Genomic DNA, 13883 nt, shown 5'->3' with positions numbered 1-13883 from the left:
TGAACTCAGTGTAAAGGCACCCTTAAGTATTAGCAACCACAATGTGATTGAATTTTACTTTCAATTTGAAATGGAGAACAGCAGGTCCAAGATTGGTATTTTAAACTTAAATATGGGCAATAATTTGGCAATGAAAGATGAACTAGCTGAAATGAACTGGCATGATAGGATAGTGATAGATCACTAGAGGCACAGTGACAGACATTTCAGGCTGTGTTTCAGAATAAGTATGCCTCTGCTATAAAAGAAATTTCAAGGGAGAATCCACCATCCTTGGTTAACTAAAGAGATTAGGTAAAGAATTAAACTTACAGAAAAAGCCTCTAGTTGAATGAAGGTGAATGGCATGTCAGATGATTGGTCAAAATATAAAGAATGGCAGAGAATGACTAAAACATGAATTGGGGGAAAGAAATTAGAATCTGAGTGGAATCTGGCTTGAAATGTAAAAATAAGAGTTTCTAAAAAAGAAAAAAAAAGTAATATGAATGTTGGTTCTCTAGAGAATGTGAATATGGAGTAAATAGTAGATAATAAGGGAATAACATGAAATAAATAAATATTTTGCTTTTTCGCTGTAGACAATACAAAAAAAACATTCCAATTGTAGTTGCAAGTCAGGAGATAGAAGTGTGAAAGGGACTTCGTGAAATTACAATCACCAGGCAAGTGGTACTGAGAAAGATGATAGAATTGTGGGCTGGCAAGTCTCAGGGTCCAGATGAATTTCACCCCAGCACCTAAAAAAGTTGTCTAATGAGATATTAGATGTGTTGATGTTAATTTTCCACAATTCAGTAGATTTAGGAAAGGTTTCACAAGACTGGAAAGTAGCAAGCATTATATAACTCCTCTATTCAAGAAGAGAGGGAGGCAGAAAGCAGGAAACTATAGGCCCGTTAGCTTTTTGCTTGTTGTGGAGCTTGTTTTAGGATCAGTCATTCAGGCAGTTATAGCTGTGCACTTAGAAAACTCAAGGGAATGATTTTGTCAAAGGGAACTTGTGTTTAACCAATTTATTGGAGTTCTTTGAAGAATTAGTGTTACCTTGATAAAAGGGAATCTATGGATATACTATATTTGATTTTCCAGAAGGCCTTTGACAAGGTACCATATCAAAGGTTGTTATACAGAGTACAAGCACATAGTGTAGGGGGAACCATATTAACATTGATAGAAGATTGATTGGCTGGCAGATGACAGAGTATGCATAAATGGGTGTTTTTCTGATCAGCAGGATGTAATGAATAGAGAAAAAAAACAGAAATTGCTGGAGAAACTCTGGCAGCATCTGTGCAGAGAGAAACAGACTTAGTGTTTTGATTCCCGTGACCCTCCTTTAGAACTGATTCCAGCATCTGCAGTTCTTTGCTTTATTTTTGTGACGAGTGGAAACCTGCAGCAGTCTGCACTGAGAGCTCAGCTTTTTACAATTCATATCAATGACTTAGGGGAGTGAAGACTTGATAGCTAAATTTGCAGATGATACCAAGAGACGTAGGAAAGTATAGTGTGAAGAGGACATAAGGAGAATTCAGATGGATATAGATTGATTAAGTGGACAAAAATCTGGTGTATGAGAAAATGTGATGTTGTTCACTTTGACAGGAAGAATGAGAAAAGCAAAATGAATGGATAACAATTGCAGAATTCTTATATGCAGAGATATCTAGATTTCTAGTGCATGAACTATAAAAAGTTGTTACTCAGGTGCAGCAAGTAGTGAAGAAATATAATGGGATGCTATGCTTTATTACGAGAAGACATGAACATAAATGAATGAATGTTATGCTTCTGGTAATGAAGGCAGTGTATCTTGAATACTGTGTGCCGTTTAGATCTCTTATTTAAGAGAAAATATAAGTGCATTGCCCAGAGTTCAGAGAAGTTTACTAGATTAATACTTGACATGAACGGATTGACTTAAGGGGAAAGATTAGAAAGGCTGGCTTGTTTCCACTGGTGTTTAGAAGTGTGAATAAAGTGGCTTGACTAAAATATAGAACACTCTGAACAGTCTTGACAAGATTGATGTGGAAGAACTGTTTCCTTACATGGGTCAGTCCAGATCCAGGAAGACTGTTTTAAAACTGTGGGTCACCCTTTTAGGACAGAGATAAGAAGACTTTTTTTCCCTTAGAGGGTTTTGTAACATTGGAATGCTGTGCCTCAGAAAATGGAGCAGGAGGGACCATTTTAGGCAGAACTAGATAGATTTTTGTTAGGCACAAGTGTTGAAAGTTACCAGAAGATCAATAGGAATGTGGAATTCAAAACACAAAAGATCAACTATGATCTTATTGAATAGTCACGTGTTGAAAGGCCTTCTGTTCCTGATTCATATGTACATTTATTTTTTTCTGGTAGATATAAGTTGTCTATGTTTGACAGCCATCCATCAAAATTTTGAGAACGCGGTTACATAAACCATCAGAATGGTCATAGTGTCTGCTTGCTGTTGCTCCAAGTGTTGTTCCTTGAGTCTGCTAAGTTTGTTATCTGCTTTTCCTCTGTGTATGCCAAGTTCTGCATCAAAGGAGTGACTATCTGTCACTGTTGACCTGACGTAGCAGAATGTGTTAACCACTTGGTGTAATGTTATTTAGTGTGATCAGGAAATGTATACCATGTCCCATGACCATGGTTTTCTAGACATATAGTCAAGGAGAACAGGTTACAGGTGTGGAATAGACAGTCCATGAGTCTTTGCAGTTGAGTTTCTGAGTGGGTGACGAACACAGTATTATTAGTGTAGATGAATTCTCTGATCCGAATGAGGTGTATTTTACGTGGTTAGAAATCAGTGATGATGAATCATCCCTGAGGAAACATACTTTCATTTGCAGTTCTGTCTTACTGCTGGATTACTGCCATTTGTTTCATAGGTAATTACTGGATCTCTAATCTGAGGATGTTATGAAGCAGATGACATTTTCCCCACCCACTCACTCAATGTTTGACTGTCCATTTAACAGCAGATGTGTTTCTTGTAAGGCTGGGTCACTATGAGTTGCATGACTAATCTCTTCACGTAACCAGGCTGTTGGAGAACTTTGTGTTACATGAGTGATGAGTCATAAATAAAAGGATAATGCATTGATTCTTTGTATTTTGAAAAATTCCTATTAATCTGTACTTTGGATGGCCTCCCTACTTCTTTGTGTATGTATTCATTTCAGGTTAATTTTTACTGGGGATGCAGCCTGAGCAATTGGCCCTGCCTGTCAAGTCTCCTCTGATCTGAGTGTTTTTTTTCCTTCCCACATGGATCATTCCTTTGTGTCCTTGCATTCGAACAACATGTTGTAAATTTGGTCCCCTTTAAAACTGAGTTCTTCTAGTATTCCATTTTCAATATTTCCAGTGCAGCATGAGGCCTCATTAAACTATGTTACAGTGGTAATTAGCCTTCTACAAACATAAACTTAAAGATTTTTTGGTGCTATACTACCTGATTAGAAATGCTGTGTTTGGAAAAATAAGAAGTTTTTGTTCTTAGAATTAATAAAAACTAACCTTCAAATGGAGGTGGGAAAGGGCACAGTAGTCATCCTGGCATTATAAGTAGTTGCCCATGGTCACTGGCTGAAAGGGTTTAGACAAGTGACTGACAAACCATAGATTGTCACCCATCCAAAAATAAGATATAACAACTGGGGTAGGTGGAAGGAGTGGGAGAGAGAGGATCCAGGGACTGAGCCACCATTTTCTGTAGCGAAGACGAAGAATTCCCCTTCATCAGATTGAGGGAAGAACACTGGTCGTTGCCATCAAAGACTGTATCACATCAGAGACAAACATTGTACCACACCAAGACCACAACCCCTGCTCCTCCATTCTACAGAATGGCTTTAGGATCGATAAAGCGTTCTCATCTGTCACAGTTTGTCAAATTAACTAATACTCTTCGAATCCCTACAGTATGGAAACAGGCCCTTCAGCCCAACAAGTCCAGACCAACCCTCAGAGCATCCCAACCAGACCCTTCCCCCTCTAACCCACCTAATCTACACATCCCTGAACACTATGGGCAATTTAGCATGGCCAATCCCCCTAACCTGCACATTTTTGGACTGTGGGAGGAAACCGAAGCACCCGGAGGAAACCCATGCAGACACGGGGAGAATGCACAAACTCACAGAGACAGTTCCCCGAGGGTGGAATCGAACCCGAGTCCCTGGCGCTGTGAGTCAGCAGTGCTAACCTCTGAGCCACCCATGCTGCCCTAAATGTATCATATCTAAATTGCTGCTGCTTAACAATCTCAATAAACTGACAAAAAATTGCTACAAATTGTCGACTGACTATTTTCAGTATCTGTGGCCATGAACCCCTCAAAATAAACAACCATCCTCATTCTAACCCCTCTCTCATTTCTCTCTTCCTGAATCCTGTCTTTTCTTCTCTCCCTTTTTTTTAACCTTCCTTTCTTTCCTTTCACTGTCTCACATTCACATACTCCAAGTTTTCATCACTTAAAAATTTAGGCTGTTGGTGATCCTTTTATTTCTTCTCTTTAAAATTTCACACAAGAAAATGCTTTAGACTGCTTTTATATTTTAAACAGTGGACTAAAAATGGCAAAAGATGCATCCCATCAGGTCCAGGGGATTTATCAGGTTCTAGTCTCATGAAGTTCCCTGGCACTTTTTCTTTAGTGATAGTTTTCTAGTTATTTCCTCTCCTCCTTTTGTCCCTTGATATTTAGTAATTTTGGATTGTCATCAGTGTCTTCTATTGAAGCCTAATATAAAATATTTGTTCAACTCCTCTGCAATTTCCTAATTCCCCATCATTATTTCCCTATCTCATTATCCAGGGGGCCCAGGTTCTTCCTTTTTATTTATTTAAAGAAGCTCTCGCTGTCCATCTTGATATTACTTGCAAGTTTGCCCTCAAAGTTTATTTTCTCCTTTAGAATTTTTTGTCCTTTCTTTGTTGGTTCTTAAAACTTTCCCAACCTTCTGTTCACCAACTAAACCTTGGCCACATTGTACTGAACATAGAACAGTACAGGACAGGAACAGGCCATTTGGCCCACCATATCCATGCTGACCATGATGCCATTTTAAACTATCCCACCTGCCTGCATACGAACCATATCCCTCAGTTCCCTGCCTGTTCATGTGTCTGTCTAAATGCCTCTTCAACATTGCTATTGTATCTGGCGTGCCACCATTGCTAACAGTGTGCCGTAGGTACCTAACACCCTAGTGTGGCAACCAGAACAGAAACATCTAACCTGTCAAGAGAAAGCACCTGAATCTCTTTGCCTGACCTTCCTGTGTGGCAAACTAACAGAAAATTTTCCAAGTGCTGTTCCGTCTTTTTCCCTGTAAAGCACTTCCTTTGCAAATTGCCTTTTGAAAGGAAGAAGCGGGGAGAAAACCATTTTCAGAGACACTGAAAGGGGCAAATGCTCAACCCATGAATGAAAGATAGCATTGGTATACAAACAACATTATCCCATTAGCAGATAACTAAAAGGAAGCATAAGGAACTAAAAAAGAATCAACTCACCAACTCCTGTGGTCCAGATTAGTGTTATCAACCTATTTGTCCCTGGTTTTCCTCTCCCTGTCTTTTCCATCCTTAATACCCTTGTCTTATTTCTTTGTGTGTCTTTTTGTATTTGTAATCAAATTTTTAAAAGAGGTAGAATTTAAGTGATATTTTTCTGTTTGAACCATTGGCTAAAAAATAATTGATGATAACAAAAAGTTGTTTCTTTTTGATGAAAAGCCTGGTGTACATTTTCGTTTCACCCGAGTTAGACAGACAGAATTGTTGAATTTGGTCGTTTAGTCAAATTTTCACATTTATTCTGGTGCCAGTGATTGTGGGGCTTGCTTTCCAGCACAATACCTCAGTTAGTCCTGACAATATATAAAAAAAACCCAGAACATCATTGGCATTGTTGCTATTGAGATAAATCGTTCAAGGTCAGAACTGAATTCTGAATCAAGCCCATGCTTTCCAACTAACCACAGTGGTTCTGTGATATTGTCCTTGCTACCTGTATTTCTATGCTTGAATCTCAACTCAAATCACCTGCTTGCTTCTACGTTAATTAATTCAAGAAAATTAGCAAACCAGGCTAAAATCATCAATTTTTTAATAATAAAATGAACTTGCTATTCTACAGAATCTTTTCTGACTTAAGGATTCTTGGGAGTGCTTTACAGCCAGTGGAATATTTGTAACCACTGTCATTGCTATAATAAAGGCCATGCAACAACTAATTTGCACAAAGCAAAATCCCACCAACGTACTGATGACTAGGTAATCTGTATTTAGTTATGTCGTTTGAAGGATAAATATTGGCCAGGACTCTGAGGAGAGTTCCCCTGTTCTTCTTTGAAATGGTGACCACAGATTCTTTTGTGCTCACTTAGAGGGTTTCAGATTAATCTGAAAGTCAGTTGACTTGAACAGGGCAGCACTCACTCAGTTCTTCATTTTGTGCTCAAATTTCTGGCATAGATTTGAACTCAGAATTTAACAAATAGACCAAGTACAATCCAATGAGTCATAGCTGAGACCTTTTAAGATGTGGAGAATGGCATGAGATTATCCAGAATTATAGATGAACAAACAGATTGTGAGTTTCAATATTGTCAGTTTCTTATCATAGCACTTTAGAAGTACAAACAAAAAAAGTTGAAAGTAGTTTGAGTTGTAACACTCCTTTCGCCTGTAAAACATGTGTTCAAATACAGTTGATGGAATCTGAGTCTCCTCTCACATAATTCAAAAAAGAATCTCAAGCATTATGAGTTAGACAGTGTTGCCCATTTATTGTTGTGATCTGAAATGCATTGCCTGAAAGGTAATATTCAGCAGTAGCTTTTGCGAGGGAGATGAATAAATATTAGAGGGTGTAAAGGTTTGCAGAGGTGTGGGAAAAGATAGAGGAAATGGACTAATTGGCTATCTTTTTCAAGGCACGAGTGGATGGATTAAAGGTCCTCTACTGCCGTGTGGTTTGATGAAATTGAATTGCACAGCTTTCTACGCACATGCAAGAAAACAAATGTGATTTTCCAACAAAGCACTCAAAAATGGCTGCGGCAATTGTCTTTTATCATTCGGATCAACACCACAACTCTTGTGCAAGGGACATGTTTCAGTACGAAAACCTAAATACAAAACACAGTCTTTTTTTTGTCCCAATCATTTGGAAACTTCAAATAGTTAAAATATACAAAGGAAACTTGATGATGACATCATGATGAGACGCAAAATGTTTAGGCATAGAATCAACATGGACTATAATAATTAGCCTTTGCTAACATGGACAGGGGATTGCAAAACTTTGACTTAGAATATTGCAACACAGAAACAGGCCATTTAGTTTAACAATTCAAACTTGGTTTTTATGTTCCACATTGGCCTCCCCTACTCTTCTGCATCTCACCCCATCAACTTACCCTTCTATTCCTTTCTTCCTCATTTGTTTATCAATCTCCTCTTAAATGTATCTATGCTATTCACCTCAACTACTTTCTGTGGTAGTGAGTTCACATTCTCACCTCCTTCTGGTTAAAGAATTTGCTCCTAAAGATCCAATTTGCTCTCTTTACTGCTGCTGCATGAAATGCTGAAGGGTTTAATGGCTTAATCCAGTTATTAGGTACAGGTCTGTGTTTTATATTAGGCTTGTTGAATATTGTTAGCCTTTTGAATTTGCACTTTCTGTCTGAATAAACCCAGCAATAATTTAAGTTAAGACATGTTTACTGAAAAAAACAAGGTCTAACATAGGATGTACAGCATAGAAACAGACTAGTCAGCCCTACAGGTCACTGTTTGGTGCTCCAGACAGTTGGCTGGATGGCTGATTCACAGTGCAGATTGATGCTAACATTGTGAATTCAATTCCCATAGTAGCTGATGTTGTGATGAAGGCCCTAGCTTCTTTACCGAGGTACTTGCCTGAGTCCTGGTTATAGTCAAGTTAAACTCATCTGTTATGTCACTCCTTAATGGAGAGCAGCATATGGCCCCCGAGACCATAGTGACTTTCAATCACTAATATCCATTAGAGAAGGAAGTCTGTTGTCATTATCCAGCCTAGCCTACATGTCATTCCAGATCCGCAGCAATGTGGCTACCCTTTTAATTGCTTGTTGAAATAGACACTAACTTCTCGTGAAGAGACAGCTCATTGTCATCTTCTCAAGGTTAATCAAAGATCGGCAGTGATTACAACATCTTAAGAATGAAAAGTAAAATTAATGTGGTTCTTTTTCTTCCTTCTTTGTAGTCTGGGTCCCATCTTTGCTCTCTTTGTGCCTTTCTACTTCTCTGTTCCAAGTGTTCAAGTGGTGCAAATCCTGGGCAGGTTTTCCATAACAAACAAAACCCTGGTCTACATTATGGGTTTACAGGTATGTATACAATTGTAACTGGTATCTAAGGAATAACAAGTGACGTGTTGGTAAGGAAAAGTGTACTTTGAATTGAAATTGAGACTAATATTCCTCAATATATCACTTTAATTAAAGTGCTGAACTGTTGAGATTATGGCTTAGTATCATAATGGTGTTAACGTGCATGCCTGGTACAGAGTGGTAGTAGAGAGATCTTCAATTCGTCATTTTTCTTGCAATGTTCTTTCACTACTTAACTTTTTGTACAATCCTCAGCCACTCAGAATTCTTTATATGTCAAATTATTTGTGTATTTTCACTATTATGTAGCCTGTGAAAGATGTTTTCGCACATTTAAAGACCGTAAGATATATGAGCAGAATTAGACCATGCACCTCATCGAGTCTGTTCCACCATCTGATCATGGCTGATATGTTTCTCAAATCCATTCTCCTGCCTTCTCCCTGTAACCCTTGATCCCATTACTAATAAAGAACCTATCTATCTCTGTCTTGAATGCACTCACTTAGCCTCCACAGCCTTCTGTAGCAGTGAGTTTCACAGATTTGCCAACCTCTGGATGAAGAAGTTCCTCCTCATTTCAGTTCTAAAGGGTCGTCCCTTCACTTTGAGGCTGTGCCCTCGAATCTTAGTTTTTCCAACTAGTGGAAACACATTCTCCATATCCACTCTATCCAGGCCTCTCAGTATTCAGTAAGTTTTAATCAGATCCCCCTCTCATCCTTCTGAACTCCATCGAATACACACCCAGAGTTCTCAACTGTTCCTCATATGACAAGCCCTTCATCCGCAGGATCATTCTTGTAAACGTCCTCTGAACCCCCTTCAACACCAGCATGTCTTTCCTTAGATATGGGGCCCAAAACTACTTAAAATATTCCAGAGATAGTAGGAACTGTGTTCTGACTAGAGCTTTATACAGCCTCAGCAGTACATTTGTGCTCTTGTTGTCTATGCTTCTTGAAATGAATGCAAACATTGCATTTACCTTCCTAACCACCAACTGAACTTGCATGTTAACCTTAAGACAATCCTGAACGAGGACTCCTAAGTCTCTTTGACCTTCAGATTTCCGTAGCCTTTTTCCATTTAGAAAATAGTCTGTGCCTCTATTCTTCCTACCAAAGTGCATAATCTCACACTTTTGCCACATTGTATTCCATCTGCTACTTCTTTGCCCACTCTCCCACTGATTCCAAGTCCTTCTGCAGACTCCCAACTTCTTCAACGCTACCTGCCCGTCCACTTATTTTTGTGTCATTTGCAAGAGGCAAAGTGATTATGAAAAGTTGAGAGGCCAAAAGTGGACAGCACAACAGGCAGTTTCTGTACGGGCCATAGCTAAGTTTACTTTGAAGCCGCTCTTTAGAGCTGAAGGGTAAGACATATTGATAATATCAGAGAAAGTGAAGAAATACACTGATTATCTCTGATTATCACTGAGAGGGATCATGAGTGGAATCATTTCGTCGTTAGAAATATTGAAGAAATAGATTGATAGAGTAGTTAGTTAAGTGGAAAGACTGATGAAATGTGAATTGGTAAACACCCATCCTGTTTCTAAATCAGCCCAATCACAAATATCTCTGTGGTAATGCCCCAAACATCTTCAAAGTCCTTATACAAACTGTGAACATATAGGAGGCCACTGACATGCCTTGGATAATCATCAAAGGCCAAGTTAGCAATTATAAAACTGATGACTAAGAATCAAAATAGTCACAGAGCAAGAAATTCCATCCTTCTCATGACCATAGAATCATACAGTAATGAAGAGGACCTTCAGCCATCAAATCTGTCCTGCTGAAAAGATACCACTGCCTACATAGAACATAGAACAGTACAGCACAGTACAGGCCCTTCGGCCCATGATGTTGTGCCAACCTATTATCCTACTCTAAGATCCCACTTTCCTGCAATAGGCCCATAGCCTTGAATGTTATAACACTACAAATGCTCATCCAAGTACTTTTTTAAAGTAGTCCTGCTGAGGTTTGCTTCATTCCTGGTATACAATTATTTAACACAGGTCTGATTCCAAGAACCAAAGCTTTAGTGTTGTTAGGGCACAGAGGGAGACCATTTGGCCAGAGCAAGAGGGTAACTAGAGAGAAAGTAAGGCCTCTTAAAGATCAAGGACGTCGTCTTTGTGTTGAACTCCACAAGATGGGAGAGATACTAAATGAATATTTTGTGTCAGTTTTTACTCTGGAAAAAAAAATAGAGTTCAGAGAACGCAGAGAAATAAACTTCGATGTTTTAAAAACAGTTCATATTGTAGAAGAGGAAGTTCGGGAGGCCTTAGAGAACATAAACATTGATAAATCTCCGGGTCCTGATCTAATGTATCCCAGAACATTGTCAGAAGTAAGGGACGAATTTGCGAGACCCCTTGCAGAAATATTTGCATCATCTATAACTACGGATGATGTGCCTGATGACAGGAGGGTGGCTAATGTTGTACCTTTGTTTAAGAAAGGTTATAAGGAGAAACCGGGGAACTACAAACCTGTGAGTCTGAGTTCGGTTGTGGGTAAATTATTGGAGGTGATTATAAAAGGATTTATGGACATTTAGAGAGGCAAAAATTGGTTAGGGATAGTCAGCATGGTTTTGTGCGAGGAAAATCATATCTCACAAACTTGATTGAGTTTTTTGAGGATGTTACCAAAAAGATTGATGATGGCAGAGCAGTAGATGTTGTTTATTTGGATTTTAGTAAAGCCTGCAACAAAGTTCCGCATGGTAGACTAATTAGTAAATTAGGTCACATGGGATTCAGAGTGAGCTTGCCAATTTGATGCATAATTGGCTTAATAGCAGGAACAGAGACCAGTGATGGAGGGTTGTTTTTAGGAGTGGAAGCCTGTCACCAGCAGTGTTCCACAGGGAGCGATTCTGCGTCCTCTTATTTACATAAATGATTTGGATGAGAATATAAAAGGCATGGCTAGTAAATTTGCGTATGATACCTAACGGTGCAGGTACATAATCCTTTGAAGTTTGTATCACATAAAGACAGGGTGGTTAAAAAGGCGCTTTGCACATTTGCCTTCGTTGCTCAACCCTTTGAGTGTTGCGGAGCTGGGAAGTCATGTTGAGGTAATACAGGACTTTGGTGAGGCCTGTTGTGGAATACTGTGTCCAGTTCTGGTCACCCTGTTGTAGGAAGGATATTCCTAAACTGGAGAGGGTTCAGAAGAGATTTTCCAGCATGTTACCGGGTATGGAAGGTTTGAGTTATTGTGAAAGGTTGGATTAGCTGAGGCTTTTTTCACTGGAGTGTAGGAAGTTGAGAGGCGACCTGATAGAAGTTTATTAAATAATGAGAGGTATAGGTAGAGTTGACGGTAGTTGTCTTTTCCCAAGAACAGGGGATTAAAAGGCTAGGGGGCACATTTTTTAAGGTGAGAGGAGAGAGATTTAAAAAAGACATGAGGAACAACTTTTTTTATCCAGTGGGTAGTTCACGTGTGGCGCGAACTTCCTGAGGAAGTAGTGGATGTGGGTAAAGTTACAACGTTTAAAAGATATTTGGATAATTACATGAATAGGAAAGGTTTAGAGGGATATGGGCCAGGAGCAGGCAGGTGGAACTAGTTTAGTTTGGGATTATGTTCGGCATGGACTGTTTCCATCCTGTATGACTCTATGACCTTTTGATTCTATTCTGGTTTACGAGAGCAATCCGTTAATTCCATTCCTCCAGCCTATCCTGCTGTCTGTAAAGTTTATTTTCCTTGAATGCCCATCCGGTTTCATTATGAAATTGTTAATTATCCCCATTTCTACCATTGCCATTGAAGCAGGGGGTTTCAAGTCATTACCGTATGCTGAAAAACAAAAGTTCTTCCCCACATTCTCCTCCTGCCTTTTTACCAAACTTTAGATCAATGTCCTGTATTCCTCGTTCCATTAAGTAATGGAAATAGTTTTACTTCTCTACCTGAGCTGAGCCTGTCATAATCTTGTACACTTCTATTAAATCCTACCTCAACTTCCTTTATTTCGTGGAAAACCACAGTAGTCCCTTCTGCGTAATCTAACAGCAAAAATCCCTTATATTTGGAACCATTCCAGTAACTTTCTTATGGAGCCTTTCAAGAACTCTGACATGCTTGCTGAAGTGCAGTGACCAGGAGCAATTGCAATTCTCCACTTGTGACCTAACCAGACCTTGATGAATATTCAGTAACTTCCCAGATTTTCTACTCCGTACTTCTATTGATGAAGTCTGAGATCCGATAAAGTTTTCTAATCTCTCTCCTAACATGTCCTACCATTTCAACAATCAAGGCAACCATGTTAGTCAGAAAAAACCCATCTGGTTCACTAATGTCCTTTAGGAAAGGAAACTGTCAGCATTACCTGGTCTGGCCTACATGTGACTCCAGACTCACAGCAAAGTGGTTGATTCTTAACTGCCCTCTGGACAATTAGGGATGGGCAACAAATGATGCCTAGCCAGCGATGCCCTCATCCCATGAATGAATAAAGAAAACAAATGTTTTCACTCCTGGGCCCTTCTGTCCCTGCCCACTCTTTAGAACATGTCAATGAGTCTATATTGCCCCTCCCTATCCTTTCTATCAAAATGTATCAATTCACAGTTCTCTTGATTAAAATCCATCTTCTACTTATGTAAAAGCAAAATACTACAAATGCTGGAAATCTGGCATAAAAACAGAAAATGTTGGAGAAATTCAACTTGTCTGGCTGCATCTATGGAGAGAGAAATAAAGTTAATATGTTGAGTAAATTATGATTCTTCTAAGAACTGAAAAGAGGTAGAAATAGTCTGGGTTTATTTGTCATTGAAAGGGGCCAAATGGAGAAAGAACAAAAGGGAAGGACTGGGATAAAATAAGGTGAGGCAAGTAAATGGCTAAGGTGTCATGGAACAAAATTATAGTTGATTTTGTTTTTCACAAAAGGGGTGGCATAGTGGTTCATTGGTCAGCACTGCTGCCTTATAGTGCGAGGGACCCGGGTTCGATTCCACCCTCAGATGACTGTCTGTGTGGAGTTTGCACATTCTCCTTGTGCCTGTGTGGGTTTCCTCCAGGTGCTCTGGTTTCCTCCCACAGTACAAAAATGTGCAGGTTAGGGTTGATTGGACATGCTAAATTGCCCATAGTGTTCAGGGATTTGTAGATTGGGTGGGTTAGAGGAGAATGGGTCTGGGTGGGATGCTCTGAGGTTGGTGTGGATTTTTTGGGCTGGAGGGCCTGTTTCCACACTGTAGGGATTCTATGAAAAGTCAAAGAGTGTAGTTGTGGTCATAGTTTAAAAAAAACACAAAGAATTTGTCTAGGGTGAGTGTAAGTGGCAGATGAGCAAACAGCTCTGTCTGAAAATAAAAACATGAGAAACAAGCTTAAACCTGGAATATGACACAGAAAAACACATAATCAAAATGGAGGCAACGTTCATGGTGTAAAATTGTTGGGCTCTGTGTTGAGTCCGGAAGGCTGTAAAATGTTTACATAA

At 39.3% G+C, this 13883-nt stretch overlaps 1 protein-coding gene across 1 annotated transcript in view; it reads left to right on the top strand.

Moving 5' to 3' along the window:
• The window catches only part of LOC109930242 (ubiquitin-associated domain-containing protein 2), a 94257-nt gene that overhangs the window by 790 nt on the left and 79584 nt on the right, over positions 1-13883 (top strand). Inside the window, exon 2 of the mRNA XM_048598410.1 lies at positions 8267-8390. Within this exon, the coding sequence (XP_048454367.1) occupies positions 8267-8390 (124 nt within the window). The remainder of the gene's footprint in view (positions 1-8266; positions 8391-13883) is intronic.

The sequence above is a fragment of the Rhincodon typus genome, chromosome 6, assembly GCF_021869965.1.
Source record: "Rhincodon typus isolate 14 chromosome 6, sRhiTyp1.1, whole genome shotgun sequence".
Taxonomy (NCBI): Eukaryota; Metazoa; Chordata; class Chondrichthyes; order Orectolobiformes; family Rhincodontidae; genus Rhincodon; species Rhincodon typus.
Note: the sequence above shows the minus strand (reverse complement) of the source record. Positions and strands in the feature narration are given on the sequence as shown.